Below are 22,018 nucleotides of genomic sequence, written 5' to 3'. Positions count from 1 at the left end.
GCCTTTCTCCTATTCCTTAGCTCCCCTTTCCTCAACCTCTCTCTCTCCTCTAGAGTCTACCAAAGCCAAATCCATGTCGTCCAGTGGATCTTGAGCAAGGAAAAGAGGCTTCGACAAGGAATAGATGAGGTCTACGAGCACTTCAATATGATCAAGTGTCCACCAATACCCAATACTCATTTCAACATAGCCCAAATACTAAACACTTGATGGAAACATCAACATCAACCATACTAGCTTGGAAAATGGGTGTCAAACTTCGAGCATTACAACAAGGTCATGTCCATCATGCGCAAAGTTCCCTTGATCCTAGAGGAAAACTTGCTATTCTCAAAAGGTAGGTTTTCTTTCCATGTTTTGATATCCCAAGTGATTTTTCCCTCTCCTTCCACCTTATACTCTATGGTACACGAGCAAGGCCTAATCAAGAAAAATATGAAGGCAAAAGCCTCAAGTGATTATGCTTTGGTCAGCCACACAACAAGCAAAGGAACATCCTTTGTTGAGTTCATGCAATAGACAACAAGCAATAGGCGAGCCGCTACAATCATCTCTATTCGAGGTTCCACCTTTAGCCACAGTTGTAGTCATAGCCTCCTCTTCCCTAATTGAGGGTTCACAACATCCTTTTGTCGAAGCCTTGGGGAAAAAGTCCAGCCAAAGCCTCAAAACAATCCTTGGTCAAGGCTTTGTAGCAACCTTTTCCTTCTTGAGCCCTTACTCTTGTGTTAGAGGGACTTCCATGTTTGAGGTGAGCCAACCGACATCGATACTCGTGCTACCCCCCTCAAACTGCAAACGATGAAGAAACCTCTAAAGAGCAAAACTCCCGTAATATCCCTTAAAAATCCTAGGTTTTCTGTATTTCTTGAATAATTTTGTACAAGCCAATACACAATATTTATAATACAATCGAGAATTCTAAATATGGAAACAATCTCCTAAAGGAAATCCTTCCAATAATATATAATCTCTAACAAGATATACCTCCTAAATTAATCCAAGAGTACTCGGGATTTCTACACTCCCCTCAAGTTGGATCTAGAATTATTATATCCAACTTGCAGATGAAGTCATCAGCTTTATCGGCTAACCCTTGGTAAAGATGTCTCCAATATTGTTCCTTGGTAGGTACATAAGTCATACAAATAGTTTCTCTTAAACCTTCCTTGATAAAGTTCGGTCCACGGTTCTACATGCAGAGTCATGTATGTTGAACACTCGATTGAGAGAGATACTGATGGCTTGCCTTATTGTCACAATAGAGTTTGATAGGGAATTTCACCGGGAGGCTGTAATTCTTCCAAGAGTTTCCGTAACCACAGTCCTTCAAATATCCCTTGTGCAACTGCCCTGAATTCAACTTCAGCACTACTTTGAGCCACTACATTCTATTTTTTACTCTTCCAAGTCATCAAATTTCCCCATACAAAGGTGCAATATCCGGTGGTAGACCTTCTATGTTCCGATGATCCTGTCCAATCCGCATTTGTGAAAATTTCTACTTCCTTGCTTTCACATTTCGTGAAGAAGAGTCCTTTGCCCAGAGAGCCTTTAAGGTACCTGCGGATCTTGTACACAGCATCTAGGTGAGTCTTTTTTGGTGAATGCATATGTTGGCTTACCACACTTACCGCAAATGTAATGTCGGGTCTGGTATGTGATAGATAGATTAATTCCGTAGTTTTCAACCCTCTTTACTACGTCAATTGGGGTTTCACTAGGTTTGCATCCAAGCATGCTAGTTTCAGTTAGGAGATCAAGGATATACTTTCGCTGAGAGACATTGATACCCTTTTATGATCTAGCAACTTCCATTCCCAAGAAGTACCGCATTTGTCCCAGGTCTTTAACTTCAAACTCAGCAACTAGGACTTTCTTCAATCTTTCCATCTCCTTTGTATCATCTCCAGTTAGGATTATGTCAGCAACATACACAATCAAAATTGTTTTCTTACCACTTTCAGACTGTTGGAAGAACATAGTATGATCAGATTGCCTTTGTCGAAAGCCTTGGTTTTTTATCACCTTCGAAAATCAATCGAACCATGCTCTGGGAGATTGCTGGAGTCCATACAAGGACTTCTTGAGTTTGCATACTCTGTTTTCTTCACCTTTCTTGAAATCGAAATTCAATTTCGGTATTTCTTCAATTGAATTGTTTGTACATCCCAATTTTACAATATATAATACAATCAAGGATTCTAAATAAGTAAACAATCTTCCTACAGAATAATATACAATTTTCTACATTTACTACTTTCCTAATTTACTCAATATGGGTACACCCAAGCATACTTGGGATTTCAACACTACCCCTCAAGTTGGATCATAAATATTAATCATATCAACCTTGCCAATGAAATCATTGAAGTTCTGTCATGTTAACCCTTTAGTAAAGATGTCTACAGTTTGTTCCTTGATAAGTACATAAGCCCCACAAATAATTCTTTCTTCAACCTTCTCTTTGATAAAATGTCGATCTACTTCCACATGTTTAGTCCTATCATGTTGAACTGCATTGAGAGAGATACCGATGACTGCTTTGTTGTCACAATAGAGTTTGATAGGTAATTTCACCTGAATTTGTGACTCTTCTAAGAGTTTTCGTAACCATAGTGTTTTACATATTCCTTGTGCAACTGCTCTGAATTTAGCTTTAGCGCTGCTTCGAGTCGCTACATTCTGTTTTTTACTCCTCCAAGTTACCAAATTTCCCCATACAAAGGTGCAATATCCAGTGGTAGACCTTCTGTCTTCCGCTGATCCTGCCTAATCCGCATCTGTGAAGATTTCTACTTCCTTGCTTTCACATTTTTTGAAGAAAAGTCATTTGCCCGGAGAACCCTTGAGGTACCTAAGGATCTTATACACAACATTTAGGTGAGTCTTTTTCAGTGAATGCATGTGTTGGCTTACCACTCTTACCGTAAATGCAATGTCGAGTCTAGTATGCGATAGGTAAATTAGTTTACCAACCAATTTCTGATACCTTTCTTTTTCAACTGGTATCCCACATTCTTCGACCCTCTTTACCGCTTCAATCGGAGTTTCACTAGGTTTGCAACCAAGCATGCCAATTTCAACTAGGAGATCAAGAATATACTTTCGCTGAGAGACACTGATACCCTTTTTTGATCTAACAATTTCCATTCCCAAGAAGTAACGCAATTGTCCCAGATCTTTAACTTCAAACTCAACAGCTAGGACTTTCTTTAATCTTTCCATCTCCACTGTATCATCTCCATATAGAATTATATCATTAACATATACTATCAGAGTTGTTTTGTTACCACTTTCAGACTATTGGAAGAACATAGTGTGATATGTTTGTCATTGTCGATATCCCTAATTTTTAATCACTTTTGAAAATTTGTCGAACCAAGCTCTGAGAGATTGTTCGAGTCCATACAAGGACTTCTTGAGTTTGCATACTCTGTTTTCTTCACCTTTCTTACTAAAACCTGGTGGTATGGTCATGTAGACTTCTTCTAGCTCGCCATTTAGAAATGCATTCTTAATGTCGAATTGTTGTAGTGGCCAGTCTAAGTTAGCTTCCAAGGATAGGAGTACCCGAACTGTGTTCAATTTTGCCACTGGTGCAAATGTTTCAGTGTAGTCAATGCCATAAGTATGTGTAAACCCTTTTGCAACGAATCTGGCTTTATATCGTTCAACTATCCCATCAACTCTATATTTTACTGTGAAGACCCATTTGCAGCCTACTGGTTTCCCTCTCGGCAAGTTCATAACATTCCAAGTTTCATTTTTTTATAGGGCCCACATTTCTTCCATAACGGCTTTTCCCTCCATTCAGGAATTTCCAGGGCTTCCTGAATTTTCTCTGGAATTTTTATCTTGTCAAGATTAGAGGTAAAAGTACGATACCCTGTAGACAGAGTTTTATAGGACATGTATTTTGACCAAGGACATAGAGTGCATGACCTAATTTGTTTTCTGACTGCAATGGGTAAATTGATGTCATCAGGTGCAAACTTATCCAAAGAAAGCTCATGGTCATTGATTACCTAACTAGGACTAGGCGTGGACTCATGGTTGCTCGGAGCTATCACTAGTTCCAACTCTTGTGGTGCCTCAGGTATGAGATTCTCCCTGTTTTTTGTTTTTGGCCTTCTTGAGTAAACAAGTATTTCCTTTTGTTTTCTGCATCTCCCCCTGAGTTTAAGTGATCATTTGTACATGACAAGTCAGGACATGATGCAATGGGAGACTCAGTAAATGGGTCAGGAAATGATGCATTAGGAGACTCATTACATGGCACAAATTTAGTAGTAGAGAAATCAAAGAACGATCTTCACTCCACTTCTCCCCCTGAAGAGAGGGCTTTGGGAAATAAGGAGTGGTTTCAAAAAATGTGACATCAAGGCTGACGAACATTTTTTTTTGAGACATGGTCATAACATTCGTAGCTTTTTTGGGTAGGAGAGTAACCAATAAAGACGCATTTAATGGCACAAGGTTCCAAATTATTCCGATTGTGAGCATGAACATGAACAAATGCAGTACATCCAAAGATTTTCTAAGAGAGATTGGAGTGGAGTCTAGAGGTAGAAAAATGTTGCTGGAATTTCTAGAGAGTAGCAAAAGAAAGAACTCGACTCAGCATTCGATTAATGAGATGTGTAGCTGTTAAGATAGCATCTCCCCAAAAATAGTTTTTCATATTTGTAGTGAACATCAATGCCTGAGCTTCTTCAAGTATATGTTTGTTATTCCTTTCACCAACCCCATTTTGTTTAGGGGTATCCACACAAGAACTCTGATGAACAATTCCATTTTCTTGAAGATAATGTCCCAGGATATCATTAAAATATTTTGTACCATTATCCGTACGTAAAATTTGAATGCAAGTTTGGAATTGTGTTTGAATCATGGAGTGAAAACTGACAAAAATATAACGGACTTCAGTTTTATCTTTCAACAAGTAAACCCAACAAATACGAGTATGATCATCAATAAAAGTAACAAACCATTTAGTATGACAGCGATTAAGGGAGCGTGAGGGCCCCCATAAATTACTGTGAATCATAGTAAATGGGCGAAATGGTTTGTATGTGGATTTTGGGAAAGAATTACGTTGGGGTTTTGCAAGCTCACAAACTTCACAATGAAAATCAGAAGACGTTTTATTTGAACAAATAGAAGGAAATAAACATCTTAAATATTGAAAATTTGGATGACCCATCCTAGAATGCCATAACAAAAGTTCACTATCTCTAGAAATAGATGCAGAATCACAAATTGCAGTATTACATTGTTCACTCGTATTTGCCTCTTCAAAGTAGTAGAGTCCCTCACACGCCTTAGCATTGTCAATCATCTTCCCCGATGATAGGTCCTAAAAAACACAGTGAGATGAAACAAATTTAGCAGAGCAATTGGAATCTTTTGGCAACTGGCTAATGGATAACAAATTGCAAGATAACTAACGGACATGTAGGACAGATTTTAAAGTTTTAGAATCAGATATGCGAATACTTCCTTTGCCTACAACCGGTGAGAGAGATCCATCAACAATTGATAAGAATCAATCATATGATCAAAGACACCCGAGTCAATTATCCATGGTGATTTGTAATGGGATATAGAATTTAAGACTGATAAAAAATTACCTTGTTGGGCTAAAGAACTAGTGGAAGACTGCCCCGATGTTTGAATTGATAGGAAAAACATTTTATATAGCTGGTCCAAATGCTCTGGACTAAATACACCGCTTGGAGTGGTATTGTTATTTTTCTTGTCTTGGGACTTCTCAATTGAATTATCAGTAGTAGCCTGATAGCCACGATTTTTTGATATTGCCTCGGCTTCCAATCTGCAGGCTTTCCATGAATCTCCCAGCAGGTATCTTTTGAATGACTTGGCTTACAACAGTGCTCGCACCATAATTTTCCCTTCTGTGATTTTTGCCCAAATCCCACAAGGCCTTTTGAAATTAAGGCCGAGACTTTAGGCCCATTTGATTTCGAATTCGAGAATAGTACTTCAAGCCCAATATGGCCCATCAATGGTCTCAGCATCACGTGTCTTCTGCTCTCCTCACGCCTCACTTCTATCAACACCTCTCGGGTCGATGGCAGGGGTCGTCGGCCAAGGATTCTTCCTCGCACGTTGTCCAGATCACAGTTGAGGCTAGCCAAGAACTCAAAGACACGTTCGTTCTCGAGTCGTCTCTTGCAACATGTGCTGTTGCCGGAACATTCCCACACCTCCACGATGCTCAGATCAAGCTCCTACCAAAGATTGGTCATCTCCATGAGTACTCGGTAACGTCTCTCTCGCCTTGCCTCATCTACCAAAATCGGGTCTTTATCTCGAAGATCTGAGAGTAACTCTCGATGTCGTAATACGTCTCACAAACAGTGTCTCAGACGTCCTTCGCCGTTGGCAAGAATAAGTAAATCTTCCCGATTGACAGCTTCATTGAGTTTACAAGCCAAGCAGTAACCATGGAGTTTTCGGACCTCCATTTCTGCAAGGCTACAATGTCGGTAGAGGCTGGTTTCTTCCTTTCGCCAATAAGATATCCTAACCTTCCTTTTCCTTCAATCACCAATTTGATGGGTTGAGCCCACTCACGAAATTTTTTCCATTTAATTTCTCCACTATGAGTGGAAAGGCTAAGTTTTCTAGCCCATTCGAACCCCCAATGGATGTGGCTTCCGAGTCGCCGTCAAGATTTTCAGAGGAAAACAATCCTCTGTTGTTGATAGTGCCCCTGGCCATAGTCAGCTAAGGTTTAAAAACCCTAGCTCTGATCCCATGAAGACAGAAATCAATTTATGTATTTCTTCAATTGAATTTTTTGTACATGCAAACCTTACAATATAGAATACAATCAAAGATTATAAATAAGTACACAATCTTCCTACAGAATAATATACAATCTTCTACATTTACTACTTTCCTCATTTACTCGATATACCCAAGGATGCTCAAGATTTCAACATTTCTTACTGAAACCTGGTGGTATCATCATGTAGACTTTTTCTTCTAACTCGCCATTTAGATAAGCATCCTTAATGTCGAGTTGCTATAATGGCCAATCTAAGTTGGCTGCCAAGGACAAGAGGACCCGAATTGTATTCAATTTTGCTACTGGTGCAAATGTCTCTGTGTAGTCAATGTCATAGATCTTTGTAAACCCTTTTACAACAAGTCGGACTTTATACCGTTCAATTGTCCCAACAACTCTATATTTCACTGTGAAGACCCATTTGCAACCTACTAGCTTCTTCCCTCTCGAAAAATTCATAACATCCAAAGTTCCATTTTTTTCCAAGGTCCACATTTCCTCCACGACAGCTTCCCTCCATTCAAGAATCTCCGGGGCTTCCTGGATATTCTTTGAAATTTTTATCCTATCAAGTTTAGAGATCAAAACCCGATACCCTATATACAAAGTTTTATAAGACATGTATTTTGACTAGGGATGTAGAGCAAATGACCTAGTTTGTTTTCTAACTGTAATGGGTAAATTGATGTAATTAGGTGCAGACTTAACAGAAGGAAGCTCATGGCCATCTATTACCTGATCGGGATTGGGCGTGGACTCGTGGCTGCTCGAAGCTATCACCAGTTCCAACTCTCTTGGTGCCTCAGGTATGAGACTCTCCTTGTTCTTTGTTTTTGGCTTTCTTGAGTAAACAACTATTTCCTTGTCATTTTGTTTTTCAACATCTCTCCCTGAGTTTAAGTGATCTTTTGCACATGACAGGTCCGAAAATGATGCAATGGCAGACTCAATGTATGGCACAAATTCATCAATAGAGAAATCAAAGAACCGATCTTCACACCATTTCTCCCCCTAAAGAGAATGCTTTGGGAAGTAAGGAGTGATTTCAAAGAACATGACATCAAGGCTAACAAACAACTTTTTCATGATAGGATCACAACATTTGTAGCATTTCTGAGTAAGAGAGTAACCAATAAAAACGTACTTAATGGCAAGAGATTCAAATTTATCCCAATTATGAGCATGAACATGGACAAATGCAATACATCCAAATATTTTCAAAGAGAGATTGGAGTGGAGCCGAGTCTTGGGAAACCATTCCTGGAGTTTCTGGAGAAGAGTTGCAAAAGAAATAATTCGAATAGGCATTCGATTAATGAGATATGTAGCTGTTAAAATGGCATCACCCCAAAAATATTTTTTCATATTTGTAGTGAACATCAATGCCCGAGCTACTTCAAGAATATGCCTATTTTTACGTTCAACAACCCCATTTTGTTGAGGGGTATCCACATAGGAACTTTGATGAACAATTCCATTTTATTGAAGATAATGTCCCAAGATATCATTGAAATACTCTGTACCATTATTAGTAAGTAGAATTTGAATGTGAGTTTAGAATTGTGTCTGAATCATGGAGTGGAAACTGACAAAAATAGAACAGACTTCAGTTTTATCTTTCAACAAGTAAACCCAACAAACACGTGTATGATCATCAATAAAAGTAGCAAACCATTTCGTTTAAGTGCGATTAAAAGAGCGTGAGGACCCCTATAAATCACTGTGAATCATAGTAAAAGGTCTGGATGGTTTGTATGTGAACTTTGAAAAGGAATTACGTTGGTGTTTTGCAAGTTCACAAATCTCACACTAAAATTCAGAAGACGTTTTATTTGAACAAATGAAAGGAAGTAAACGTCTTAAGTATTGAAAATTTGGATGACCCATTCTAGAATGTCATAACAAAATTTCACTATCTCTAGAAACAGATGCAGAATCACAAATAGCAGTTTTGCATTATTCACTCGTATTTGCCTCCTCAAAGTAGTAGAGTCCCTCACACGCCTTAGCACTGCCAACCGTCTTCCTCGATGATAGGTCCTGGAAAATACAATGTGAGGAAACTAACTTAGCAGAACAATTGGAATCTTTTGTCAATTGGCCTAATGGATAACAAATTGCAAGACAGCTTAGGGACATGTAGGACAGATTTTAGAATTATAGAATCAGAGATTCGAATACTCCCTTTGTCTGCAACAGATGAAAGTGGTCCATCTGCAATTTGAACTTTCAAATTTCTATCACATGGTGAACAAGATGAGAACATATGATAAGAATCAGTCGTATGATCAAAGGCACCAAAATCAATTATCCATGGCGATTTGTAATGAGATATGGTATTTAAGGCTGTCAAAAAATTACCTCAATGGGCTAAAGAACCAGAGGGAATACTTGTGGAAGACTAACCTGATCCTTGAATGGTAGAGAACATTTTATAGAGTTGCTCCAACTGCTTTGGACTGAATGCGCCACTTGAAGTGGAATTGTTATTTTTCTCACTTGTGGTTTCTCAGCTAGGTTATCAATAGCAGCTTGATAACCACGATTTTTTTTATTTTTTCTCAGCTTCCAATCTACAGGCTTCCCATGTATTTCCCAGCAATTATCTTTAAAATGGCCCGGCTTGCGGCAGTGCTCACACCATGGTCTCCTTTTTTGCATCTTTTGGTATATACCCGCATGAGTTCTCGAGATTAGGGCCGAAATCTCAGACCCATTATTTTCGGTCAGCGCCTTTCGCTTAACTTTGCGACGACTTTCCTCACGCCTCACCTCCAAGAAGACTTCCTGAGTCGAAGGTAGAGGGCGTCAGCCGAGAATCCTTTCTCGCACATCGTCTAGGTTGCATTTGAGTCCAGCCAAGAAATCAAAGACTTGTTCGTTCTCAAGTCTCTTCTTGTAGCGAGTACTATCCCCAAAGCATTCCCATTCTTCCTCAACACTCAGGTCGAGCTCTTGCCAAAAATTCGTCATCTCCATGTAGTAGTCGATGACGTCTCTCTCTCCTTGCCGCATTTGCCATAGTCGAGTCTTTATCTCAAAGATCTGGGAGTAGCTTTCGACATCCGAGTACGTCTCAGGCGGCATCCCAAACATCCTTCGCTGTTGCTAAGATCAAGTAGGTTTTGCCGATTGAGAGCTTTATGGGGTTTACGAGCCATTCAATCACCATGGGGTTCTCGGACCTCCACTTCTGCAGAGCTGCAGCATCGGTTGAGGTGGGCTTCTTCCTCTTGCCAGTAAGGTATCCCAACCTTCCTTTGTCTTCAATCACAAGGTTGATGGACTGAGCCCATTCACGGAATTTTTTTCTGTTTAATCTCTCCACCAAGAGCGGAAAGGAGTTGTCTAGACCATTCGAACCCACGATGGAGGTGGCTTTAATCTCGCCGTCGAGAGCTTCAGAGGTGCTTGACCCTCTGTTGTTGACAGCGCCGTCTACCATTGCTAACTAGGTCTAGAAACCCTAGCTCTGATGCCATGAAATCAGAATAGGTTTTCTGTATTTCTTGAATAATTTTGTACAAGCCAATACGCAATATTTATAATACAATCAGGAATTCTAAATATGGAAACAATCTCCCTCCTAAAGGAATCTCTCTCAATAATATACAATCCTTTACATATATACCTCGCTAATTTACCCCAAAATACTCAGGATTTTTACATTAACATCCTTCTAGATTCACAAATAAAAAGAGGGGGGGGGGGGGGGGAGGATGACATGGATACCTTCTTCAATATGGTTGTGGTGCTTTTTCTCCATCCCATCAAGCAAAGGAGGATTCTACATATCCGAAATTTTCTGCAATTGATGTTGGCCATCGAGGTATTAAGAGAGGCTTGCTAGCCAATATGGGAGGGAAATTATCTACCTTCATCTACACTACAACAAATTTTGTTAGAGTGAAAGTTTATAGAATTCTTTAGAGAAAAGGCCGCAATTTAAATAGATGAGGTTTATTTTTTAAACAGAACCATAGCTGGTTCTCCTCTCTTGCACCATGCAATAGGTGTCATTCAATCCCACAAGGAATTGATTAACTTTTTCCCCATATCTTTTGGCAACAAATTCCTTTGCAGCACCAAGTGCAATTACGTACAATAAAATAAGTAGCAATTTTAAGGCATTCTTCGTCTTCAAAAATCGTGTGCACTTGTGGATAATGGTGTGCGCAAGTTGTCGTTTCATACAAAATGCATTCCGCAATAGCCTTGTTGAAGTCATCCCATATTGGTTGTGTGAGTTTGAGGGGGAGGGTGGGGGTTGTAAGACACCGTTCCATATCTCCAAAATTTATGCACACTTTTGGGTGGTTGAGTATAAGTCCAAATTCAGCTAAAAAAGTTCGTCCCACATACATTTCAGCATGGCATAAAGAAAGCAGCAATCAATTCCTCATGTTATCCATTAGCTATTTGACACTTCAATTTCAGAATGAGAGGGCGGGGGGGCATTACCTTGTGAGAACCTCTCCTTCAGATCAATCATGTCTCAGGTAACATCATAATAAGCTACACTATCATGGAGCTCTAGACTCCAGTGCAATGGAACTGAAGATACAAGATAGCAGCATTGTGTTACACTTCATCCAAGTATGTTCACCTCAACTGTCACCATCAAGTCTTGTGGCTGATTTGTCAGGAAAAGCAAATTTATTCTTGGTTTGAAGCTTGTTAACAATCATGTGATGCAAGTGGGGTAATTTTCTACATTAGGAAGACCAAAAACCAGAATTTGTCATGAGTTATCCGAGGAGTTTAGGTGACAGGGTGATGAAGGATCTCTTGAATTTATTGACAATTAGTGCCATTGGTTGTCGTGTCTTTGGCAAAATGAACTTTAGTCACAAGGCTAGGAAGGCAGAGCTTGTTGAAATATAAAATTAGATTTTTGATACCTTTTGCTTGGGAACTATGATCCATGCTCTGAAATCAGGTAAATTTCCGGCGAGGCTCAACTGCCTCTGCTTCATTGACATGTTTAAATAGAGATACAAGAGTATGCAATAGTTACAAATCTTAGTGATGCAGAACAGCAATGTATGCCCAATGCAACGAGGGAATTTGAGAGAGAAATAAGAGTGAAGGGCAATGAACAGAACAGCAGTGCAGGCACTGCAGGGAGAAGGGAAGAGGAAGAAGGACGAAGAAAATTAAAGGAAGAAAGGGATACAATTGGGGGAAACATATTCCATTCTCAATTCAAATTCACAAAAACTAACTCCTACATGGCTTTCACACCCTGCATATAAGAAAGCCTAAAACACAAGAAATTACACATATGCACCAAACAAAATATTAAATAACAAACCAACCCTTAAAACACAATATTACAAATGAAGCCTCAAATACGCATAACCCAACAATCCCTTGATTATATTCTTTGATTTTGCTCTCCAAATTGGGTCAAAATGATCCAACCAAACATCTGCTTCCTCTCCTACATCACTTAGACATTGGGGTAAAGCTAACTCAATACGGTAGTAATTAGTAACAATATAATAGAATTGAATATACATAACAAATCAAATCAAATACAATAAAATCCAATACTAAGACAGCTAAGCTCCCATTTTGGAGCACTTGAAAAAAGTGCTTATGACTTAAAATAAGTAATTTCATGAAAGAGTGGTGTTTGGCTTGTACTATAATAAGTATTTTGCAAATGTGCTTTTTTAAAACTATTTTTTTAAGAACCTTAGAAGTGGATTTTGAAAAGCAAGTGAAGATGGCTTTTTGGCAACTCAAAAGTGGACTGAATACATGCAGGGGCAATTCTGTAAATTTCAAATAAAACTGGACAAATATGTAACTTCCCTCATTTATCTATCTATCGCTCTCTCCCTCTCTCTTTCTCCTTCCTCCCCCCTCACCGAGCCCTCTCCCAATTGTGGTGATATGCAGGTTGTTGCTACTCCACCATCTCCTCCTCATCCCCCACCTTGGCCACCCCAAGGACCTCCTCTTCATGCAACCATCGTTCCTTCCTCCTCTTCCTCCATCCTCAGTCATCTTCAATGACCTCCTCCTCATCGCACCACCGCCACCATCTCAAGCCTTTGCCACCAACCTCTTCCTCGTCCTCTGCCCTTGACCACCATCAATGGCCAGATGTGGTTTATGCTCTGCCATGCCATTGCACCACCCCCACCCCCAACCTTTGCCTCTCTCCCTCATCAGTCTACTGCCAGATTTGGTGCTGCTCACCAGATTCTCCTCTCCCCTTTCACACAAATTTTCTAATTAATTTGTTAATGAGGAAATATTTAAAATTTTAATTAAAATTTTTAACTAAATACCTAATTAGACAAAATATTTAAATGTTAATTAAAAATTATAATTAAAATAATTATTATTTAAATTATTAATTAGAAAAATACAAATATTGTAAATTAAAAATATTATTTAGAAAATAATAATTTATTATGTATTATAACATATTAATTATTATTGATGCACTATAACAAATATAAATTCACACAGGACTTATAATAAATTGAATGTCCAAACACCACTTATTTCATCAGTACTTAATTTTAAATGCAACCAAACAATAGTTACAACCTTCAGCACTTTTTTTGCACAGTACTTGTTATCAGCGCTTAATAAATTCAGTATTTTTTAGAAAAGAACTGCAAAAGTGAGATCCAAACAATCACCAACTTGCCAGCAAATGTAAAACAGGGCAGTACTGAAGCTAAAACTAAGAATATCCTTTGCTTCAATCAATAGGCCAATGACTAAAAATACCTTTTTTTTGCACATAATCGGCACAAAGACGGATATTCAGTTTGCAATTAAATGGCTCTAACCTAATATTAATCCCAAAAAACAAATGAAACTAAAATGCCCAAGAATTCAAAAAAGAAAGCACTCCCATCTTGCACTGACACACAATTTCACACCCCCATTTGCCAACCACAATGATCCCCAGGTGAGAGGGGGGGAAGAACAAAGCAGTGAAAAGCAGTAGGTCACCAATCATAATCATTAAATTGTAAAAGTTTTTGGTCAAAGATAAATTCCACAAGAAATTGTAATGGTTTGTGGTCAAAGATAAATTCCACAAGGTGGATAGATAACAACCCTTATTTGATGGGATGATGCATCAGTGTAAATGCCATCATACAATTGAACAAAATTAAGAGGATAAAAATAAAAATTCATTGCTTCAACAATCATCCAAAAGATAACATACTTCCCGAAAGAAATATAAGCATTTAGAATACAAAGTTTCAAGTTCTTAAATTTTGAGCAAGCTTTAGAAGGCAAAGAAAACTACCAAAATATAAGAGCTTTGTAATCATTTAAGTGTCCATGAGTACTTACGTGAATCACTAGCACCGGACACTTCACCTTCCGGATTTTGTCCACGTTCTGCATTTACGAGGACAAGTAATGGTTAAAAAATGAAGCATAAAAATCCAAAATCAATGCATGATCATCAAATTTAACTTAGCTGTTAGATCAGTCTAACAGGGTCAATTACGGTGTTACCAATATATCAGCATACTAGCACCCAGCAGTTGTATCATGCACACATGGAGTCACAGAGCACAAGCCTTTTGAAAGTTTTCACAGACCATGATAAATCACAGGTTTAAGGCCAACTGATTCAAAAACATATATTAAAAATTTGCAGATAGACCAGAGAGCTAATTGGATGGTCTGATTCTGACATTTGCTAAACAGCCTAGAAAAGTCTGAATCAGTCTGCCTAATTATTTTCCATAACCTCAACATCCATAGAATTTTGTTTACTTTTTGCTTGCAATGTGATAATTCATTAAGAGGCCAAGTCTTTCACTAGAACCAAGGAGATAATTTAGCCCCAACTAGTGATACAATTAGAATTCTTAAAAACAAATAAAGTAATTGTAGGGTATAAAAGTGACTTTAATAAAAATATTAGAATATAAACCAAACTGATGTGGCTGTATATACACACATGCTAATTGCCCAATCGGCAGAACATTCCCCATAAATTAACCAACATTAAGGTACAGTGCTCACTAACATGAGGTCCTCACCTTATACATGTCAAAGCAAAGCGTGAACTTTACATGGCAGACCACGCGAAGGCCAGAAAGAATAGCACTATGCAGAACTACACCTCTCAGCCTTGGCAACCGAGCTGCCAGGTGCAGGGTTGGCCCACTTCCAACTGACTGTCCATATAAAATTAAGTCTTCCTGGCCAACTCCATACTCAGTCTCAAGACATTCATACACTGCTTCTATATCCGCATATGTATTGGATTCACTTGGCTGAAGCAGAAGAACACAACACAATTAAGAACTTATAGTGCAATTGATATGCCTTTCAAACGATATATTAAACCAGAGGAAACTCCAACTAGTAAGAGCTAGCCAATCCACCATTCATAGATGCCTACAGGAACTCAACTATGTAAAAGACCAACTCCATCAAATGATTTTGTAGCCAAGCATTTACTAACTTTGTTTCTCGCAGATGGTACCGTTGTATTTCATTTAGTATTCACCAGATCATAAATTTAGCAGATCTTTGAGTCGAAGACCAAGTCCCTTCATATAAAGAAGCAGAGATTTATCATATATAATCCTATAATTGCTATTCATGATCATCATGAATTGCATGTTTCCAAATTTCAACTCGAATGGGAAATATAAAATAGAAACTGGGGTTCTCTATTTCCTTTTCTACAATTACACATGAATCAATTTCCCTCAAGCTAATTTGTTCCAGAATTTAACTGTCACCCCCAAAATGCTACACCTCGTTTTCTATCATTTCCATTGTTTTATCGCAGCAGATGAAACATACTAAGAGAAGAGAAAGAACTACAACCTAGGAGAGGACAAGAGATCTTCATTTCCACTTACATTGACTACTTAATTTTTTTTAAACACAGAAATATACATGTTCGTAGTTTTATCAATGGAATATTTTCATAAAAATTATAATTCAAAATATAACAAAAATAAATTTTATATATAATTATTTGAACAAAAATAAATTTTATATATAATTATTTGAACCAAAATAAATTGTACATATAATTCTTTTAACAAAAATAAATTATAAATGTAATTCTTTTTGCTCTCCTATTTTATCTCAACAGCTAATTGCTCAACAATTCAACCAACTAGTCTATAAATAAATTCCACCATGGGATGCAAGGAACATGAATTAAGAATAAAAAATTAAATTCACCAATTCACGGTAGTTTTAAGGTAAAAATATGTAATTAACATGTCAAGCGACGAACATAATCAAATGTAGTTATAACTTAAACTCTAAACAATATTTCTCAAGGAACCCTAGGGTCGTGGCCAATGGTGGTATTGTGTCGGTGGCAACTACAAAGCAACCTGTTGCCGGATAAAAGCAGCGATGACCAGCGGGACTGCTCTTTGACTTCCGTTAACCAAAAAAGGTGAAAAGGAAAAAGGCTTCGAGGACCCGTGGTGTACTCCGGGGATCACTGTCATGCCTAATTAAGGGAAATGTTTCAGAGAGGCTAAATGCAACAATAAGAATGGGTGCTAAATGACTTACCTTGGCCTCTTCCCCGTGTCCCTTCTTATAGTGGCTAGAGTTGATCCGAGGGGGTATGGCCATTTATTGGCTAGCTATGGCATGGGCGTGAATCGCTCTAGCCTTTAAGGAGCTGATGATAGCTGTTAATGGCACGGGCGTGGATAGCTCTGATGTGCATGGAGTTGACTCCTCAAGAACAGCTACCATTGGGCAATAATGGCCTTGATCGTGACTGCTCCTTAATACTCCATTATGGTAGATGGATTGTTTTAGGCATAGTATATTTGGAGCATATCAGTTGTCCCCCCTTAGTTTCAAATTTCCAGAATGAATTTTGAAAGTTGCGGTGTCTTCTTCTCATATATATCAGTTGTCCACCCCTTATTACCTTATTATTATTATTATTATTATTATTATTATAAGGAATATCTGCTGCTCAGTTGGCTGACCTCAACCTGCTTCGGCTGATCCAAGTCGATGGTGGGGCTCAAACGGCTTGCCGAGCCGAGGGGGGAGTGGTATGGCTTTTCCAAGCCGATCTGAGGGAGGTTGGCTAGTCCAAGCAGACAATGGGGCTCAAACGGCTTGTCGAGCCAGTCCCGACGAGGTTTCACTTGATCCAAGCCGCAATGACGCGCCGCTTATGCCGAGCTGATTGTTTCCGAACCGCCATTCTTAAGGACTTGTGCCGAGCAGACATTTCCAACCAGCTCCGTTCACTGGTTTGTACCGAGCAAAACCTTCCTACCAGATTTTTCCGAGCAACCTCATGGGGGAATTTTGTTCCCCTTGGCCCTTGCCAAGCAACATCTCGAGGATTTGCTCTAAGCAAATTCGGTTGAGCAATTCTCTTGGAGGCATTTTGCTCTAGCCAAATTTTGCAGAGCTGATCTTGATGACAATTTCTTCCGAGCTATTCTTTTGGAGCATTTTCCACCGCGCTATTTTTCGAAGCATTTCGAGGCACTCTTTGCCGAGTTGTTTGTGGCGGGCTGCCCTCCCTGGCATCTATTGCCGAGCTGATTGTGTCAAGCTACTCATCAAGCCTTTTTTTTACCGAGCTGCTCTTCGAGGCAATATTTGCCGAGCTAGCTATGCCGAGCTGCCCTTCGAGCCACTTTTTACCGAGCTAACTGTGCTGAGCTGCTCTTCGAGGCATTTTTAACCAAGCTGGTTTTTCCCGAACTAGTCTTAATGGCTTTTCTTACCAAGCTGGTGGTGCTGAATTGCTCTTCGAGGCACTTTTTGCCGAGCTGGCTATCTCGAGCTACTCTTCGAGGCATTTTTTGCCGAGCTGGTTTTTGCCGAGCCGCTTTTAATGGCTTTTCTTGCCGAGCTGGTTGTGCTAAGTTGCTCTTCGAGAAACTTTTTGTCGAGCTAGTTGTCCCAACCTGCTCTTCGAGGCACTTTTGCTAAGTTGCGCTCTTTGTTTGTCTGTGGGTGTTGGGCTGTTGCGCGCCTCAAGAGTTGTGCTCGTTAATTAGGCCTTGTTTGCCTAATGAGCTGTGCTCGTTTGTTAGGCTGTTGCGCGGCCTCACGAGCTATGCTTGTCAATTGGGCCTTGTTTGCCTAATGGGCAATCAGTCTAACCGCTTCGAAGCGACGTTGAAGTCTTTTCCCGATGTCCGCCACCTTACAAAAGTTTAATAAGTACCTATCAAATCGGTCGTGGCTCGAGAAATCAAGAATTCAAGCACCACGTCAGCGTATGTACAGGGATTTGATACCTTTGCCCTCAAGACGCACACCTTGTTGATGTGTTCCCGCCTTCTTGAGATGCTAATTTTCTCGGGGATCCGTGTAGGCTATCAATATAAAGGTCGTGGACTCCCTCATTTGCTCCTCATCTCACCCAAAGGGTCCCTTCTGTCTGTTAGGTACGCTCTCCTGCTACCCTTTCCTTGGTTGTTTTTCTCCACTTTTGTGTGGCATCGTATGTTTGTCTTGTTGTTCATGTTCTTCGTTGTTCTTATGAGAAGTTTGCCTTTTTGATTTTTTTTGCATAGTGTCTGTCGTGTTTTTATCCAAAATCTACCTATTTGATCTTGTTTCGCACAGTATCTTCTGTGTTTTTGTGGGAAGTTCACCTGTTTGATCTATTTGTATACTTGCATAAATTGTTTGTTTCGTATTTCGATTTTGTCATGGAGTCTTCGGCACCCCCAGCGAGGGCTCCCATCACGGTGAGGAGTGCTCGATGCGATTTGTCCTCCTCAAATATACAAAATGTCTGCTATTTATTTGCTATTCGTGCAAACATTAGTATTAGGTTACCTACTAGCTCGGAGTCGGCTCCTGATCGTAGCCCCAGTGAACTTTGTTTGTATACCGACTATTTGGACTTCGGGCTTAGACTTCCTTTTCTCCCTTTCATTTCTGAGGTCTTACGTTTTTACCGCATAGCCCCCTCGAAGCTTGTTCCGAACTCGTACTTTTCTCTTACTTGTTTTGCTATCCCCCTGCTCAGAAAAGGTCATCAGCTCACAGCACTTCTCTTTCAAAGCTGCTTCGAGATGAGGACGCACTCTGTGGAGAATGAATTGTACTATTTCAACTCTTTGTCCGACTATAAACTCTTTACTCCAGGCAACTCTTCCATTCACAATTGGAAGTCTCGGTACTTCTTTGCATCCGGGGAGTTGAATTATACAGGGCCTCGCGTTTGGTCTACTCCTCTTTATGGTGATGTTCTCTTCACTTTATTTACTTACTACGCATGCACGAGCTATGTGTAGGAACATGTTGCTTACCTGTTTTTTCTTTTTCTTTTAGCTCGGGTGCGACATATTCTTCCGACATTGTCTCTCGTTGAGCAGACCACCTTAAAAGAGCTACGAGCCCTTGGTCGACAAGGGATAGTCCCTCACAAGGAGCTACTCAAGGAGCTAGTCCTTGTGCAGTGAGGGATCAACCCCGTTTCTCCAAGTCTTATCTTACACTTGATCTCATGATGTATATATCCGGATGTCCCTGCGGTTTTCTGTACTCTTACCTCCTCTTCTCCCTTTGCAGATATAGAGTTTAACAAGTACGAATCTCTCATGGGCGAAACTAAGAAACAAAGGGCGAGCAGGAGCAAGAAGAAGAGGAAGGAGCTCGAAGGGGAGTCGTCTCAGAGGGAAGCAACCACTGTAGGCAAGAGTGAGCCTCCTGATGCGGAGAATGTTGCGACGACACATCCTCCTGACCCGGCCGTGTTTAATGAAGCTATCTTTCACGAGCCGACCCGTTCTGCTTCTGCGCTGCATAGGGCGGTTCACTTGGAGGATTTTGTGCAAGCTCAATGTTCCCTTCCAGATGCCCTTTCCGCAAAGATTAGACATACCACATACCAAGTACCTTTGAAACTCATGTTTTTTGACTGTGCCTGTCCATCTCCCCCCTTTCTCCTTAGAATTTTTAACTTGTTCTTCCCTTTTGTTTGTTCAGCTGGCGACCATGGCCTTGGCTCAAGAAGAAAAGGTTACCAAGATGTACAAGCAGACCTTAGATGCCAAAGAAAAGTATATTGTTGCCTAGAATGATCTTCATGAGGCTGAGCTTCGCAAGCGAGCCCTTCAAGAAGAAATTGAAAGGATCCAAAGGGAGGAGGCTCCTCCTGCTGTTGTGGTTGCTGTTGTTGATGCTGCCAGAGCTACAGTGAGGGAGTATAAGGATTCATCACGGTTCGTCATGGACACCGCCAAGACTTATCGTGTAGGTTTCAGGAGGTCCCGGGAGCAGGTCAGGACCATGCACCTTGACCTTCCTCTGGATGGTGTGTGTTCACATGGGTACGGTCGTGAGAGTCCTGAGTCTGTAGACTAGATGGATAAGGAGGATGAGGCAGAGGAAGAGGAGGTTGCGAAGGGAAGCAGAGCCAACTGATTTACTGAATAGTCCAACTCCATAGTTTTATTCAATATGATGTAATGCACTTTTGAGTTTCTTGGTGATACAACTTTTGTATTTGAGACTTACTATTCCGTTGTACAACATTTGGTGAAATGAAAAATTCAATAGTATTTTCTTGGGTTCATGGTGACACGTAGAGGGATAGAAGCCAGCCCGGACAAAATAAGGGCGCTGCTAGAAATGCAGGCCCCTCAAACAAAGAAGGAAATCCAAATCTTGACAGGATGAATAGCCTCTCTGAGCAGATTTGTCTCCTGCTCGAGGGAAAAGGGCCTACCCTTTTTCAAGGCACTAGGGAAGAAAGGAGGATTTCAATGTGAGGAGGAGCAAAATAAAGCCGTTAAACAACTCAAACAGTATCTCGGCTCCCCCCCCACCCCGGCGGCTACTAACAAAGGCAAAGGCAGGAGAAGACCTTTACCTGTATATAACTTCGACTCCAAATGCGATCAGCTCGGTCCTAGTCCGAGAAGAAGGTAGGCAACACAAACCCATATACCACACTAGCAAGGTGCTGAGCGGAGTTTAGAAGAATTACAATAAAGCAAAAAAGGCAGCCTTTTCCATCATGTGTGCTACACGGAAATTGAGGCCTTACTTTCAGGCGCACAAGGTAATTGTGTTGACAAACCAACCATTGAGGCAAATCTTCCAACGGCCAAAGAGCTCAGGAAGGATAAAGAAGTGGTCAATTGAGTTGGGCGAGTTCGACATACAGTACCTACTAAGGTTTGCCGTCAAGGCCCAAGTACTAGCTGACTTCACAGTCGAACGATCCCCGAGACAAATGAAAAATCAAAGATATGGACGCTACGCGTTGACAGGTCATCTAACGCAGCTGGAGGAGGAGCGGGCTTTATCCTCACGGCACCGAACGATACGGAGACCCTATATGCACCAAAGTTTGAGTTCTCAGCAACAAATAATGATGCTGAGTATGAAGCTCTGCTAGCAGGGCTACGCTTGGCGGAGACACTAACGGTAGCACAAATTAAGGTATCAAGTGATTCCCAGTTAGTGGTGGAGCAGGTGAAAGGAGAATTTGAGGCTAGGGATCAGAAAATGAAGAAGTATCTAACCAAGACCCAAGAATAAGCTAAAGCAGTCGCTCATTTCGATATAAAGCGCGTGCCAAGGGTCGAAAACGCAAAGGCTGATGCATTAGCAAGATTAACCTCAGCCACAGACCCAAAATGGATGGATGCTATTTACCTAGAGCGAGTCGGAAAACCCTCATACGAGGAGGGCAGTGTAGATTTGCTGACATCTGAAGTCAACGAGGGGGATTGGAGAGCTCCTCTTCTGCGATACCTCCCAACAAATCCCTACAAGAGGACAAGAAGAAATCTCTAAAGATGAGGAGGAAGGCACCAAGGTACACACTCATAGACAAAGAGTTGTACAGGCGGTCCTTAACGCTGCCATACCTGCGGCGCCTAAGTGATGAATAAAGAGAATACGCACTAAGGGAGATCCACGAAGGGGTATGCAGAAATCATCTAGCCAGCAGAGCTCTAGTTCACAAAGCCTTACGAAAAGGATTCTACTAGCCCACGATGAGAAAGGACGCAGTCGAGTTCGTCAAACAGTGTGACAAGTGCTAGCGGATGCGCGGGAATACCACACATGTCATCCAATCTCCTCTCCCATTTGACCAGTCCTTACCCCTTAGCTCAGTGGGGACTAGATATCTTGAAGCCACTACCTCAAGCAACCGGGCAATGGAAATTTCTGTTGGTGGCAATTGATTACTTCACAAAGTGGGTAGAGGTCGAAGCCCTA

At 40.4% G+C, this 22,018-nt stretch overlaps 1 protein-coding gene across 1 annotated transcript in view; it reads right to left on the bottom strand.

Moving 5' to 3' along the window:
• Positions 1-22,018, bottom strand: part of LOC131164580 (uncharacterized) — a 54,034-nt gene that overhangs the window by 24,285 nt on the left and 7,731 nt on the right. The window contains exons 3-4 of the mRNA XM_058121875.1: positions 14,851-15,087; positions 14,150-14,197 (exon numbers count right to left, since the gene is read on the bottom strand). Coding sequence (XP_057977858.1) covers positions 14,150-14,197; positions 14,851-15,087 — 285 coding nt within the window. The remainder of the gene's footprint in view (positions 1-14,149; positions 14,198-14,850; positions 15,088-22,018) is intronic.

The sequence above is a fragment of the Malania oleifera genome, chromosome 9, assembly GCF_029873635.1.
Source record: "Malania oleifera isolate guangnan ecotype guangnan chromosome 9, ASM2987363v1, whole genome shotgun sequence".
Taxonomy (NCBI): Eukaryota; Viridiplantae; Streptophyta; class Magnoliopsida; order Santalales; family Ximeniaceae; genus Malania; species Malania oleifera.
This window is presented reverse-complemented; position numbering and strand designations above follow the sequence as displayed.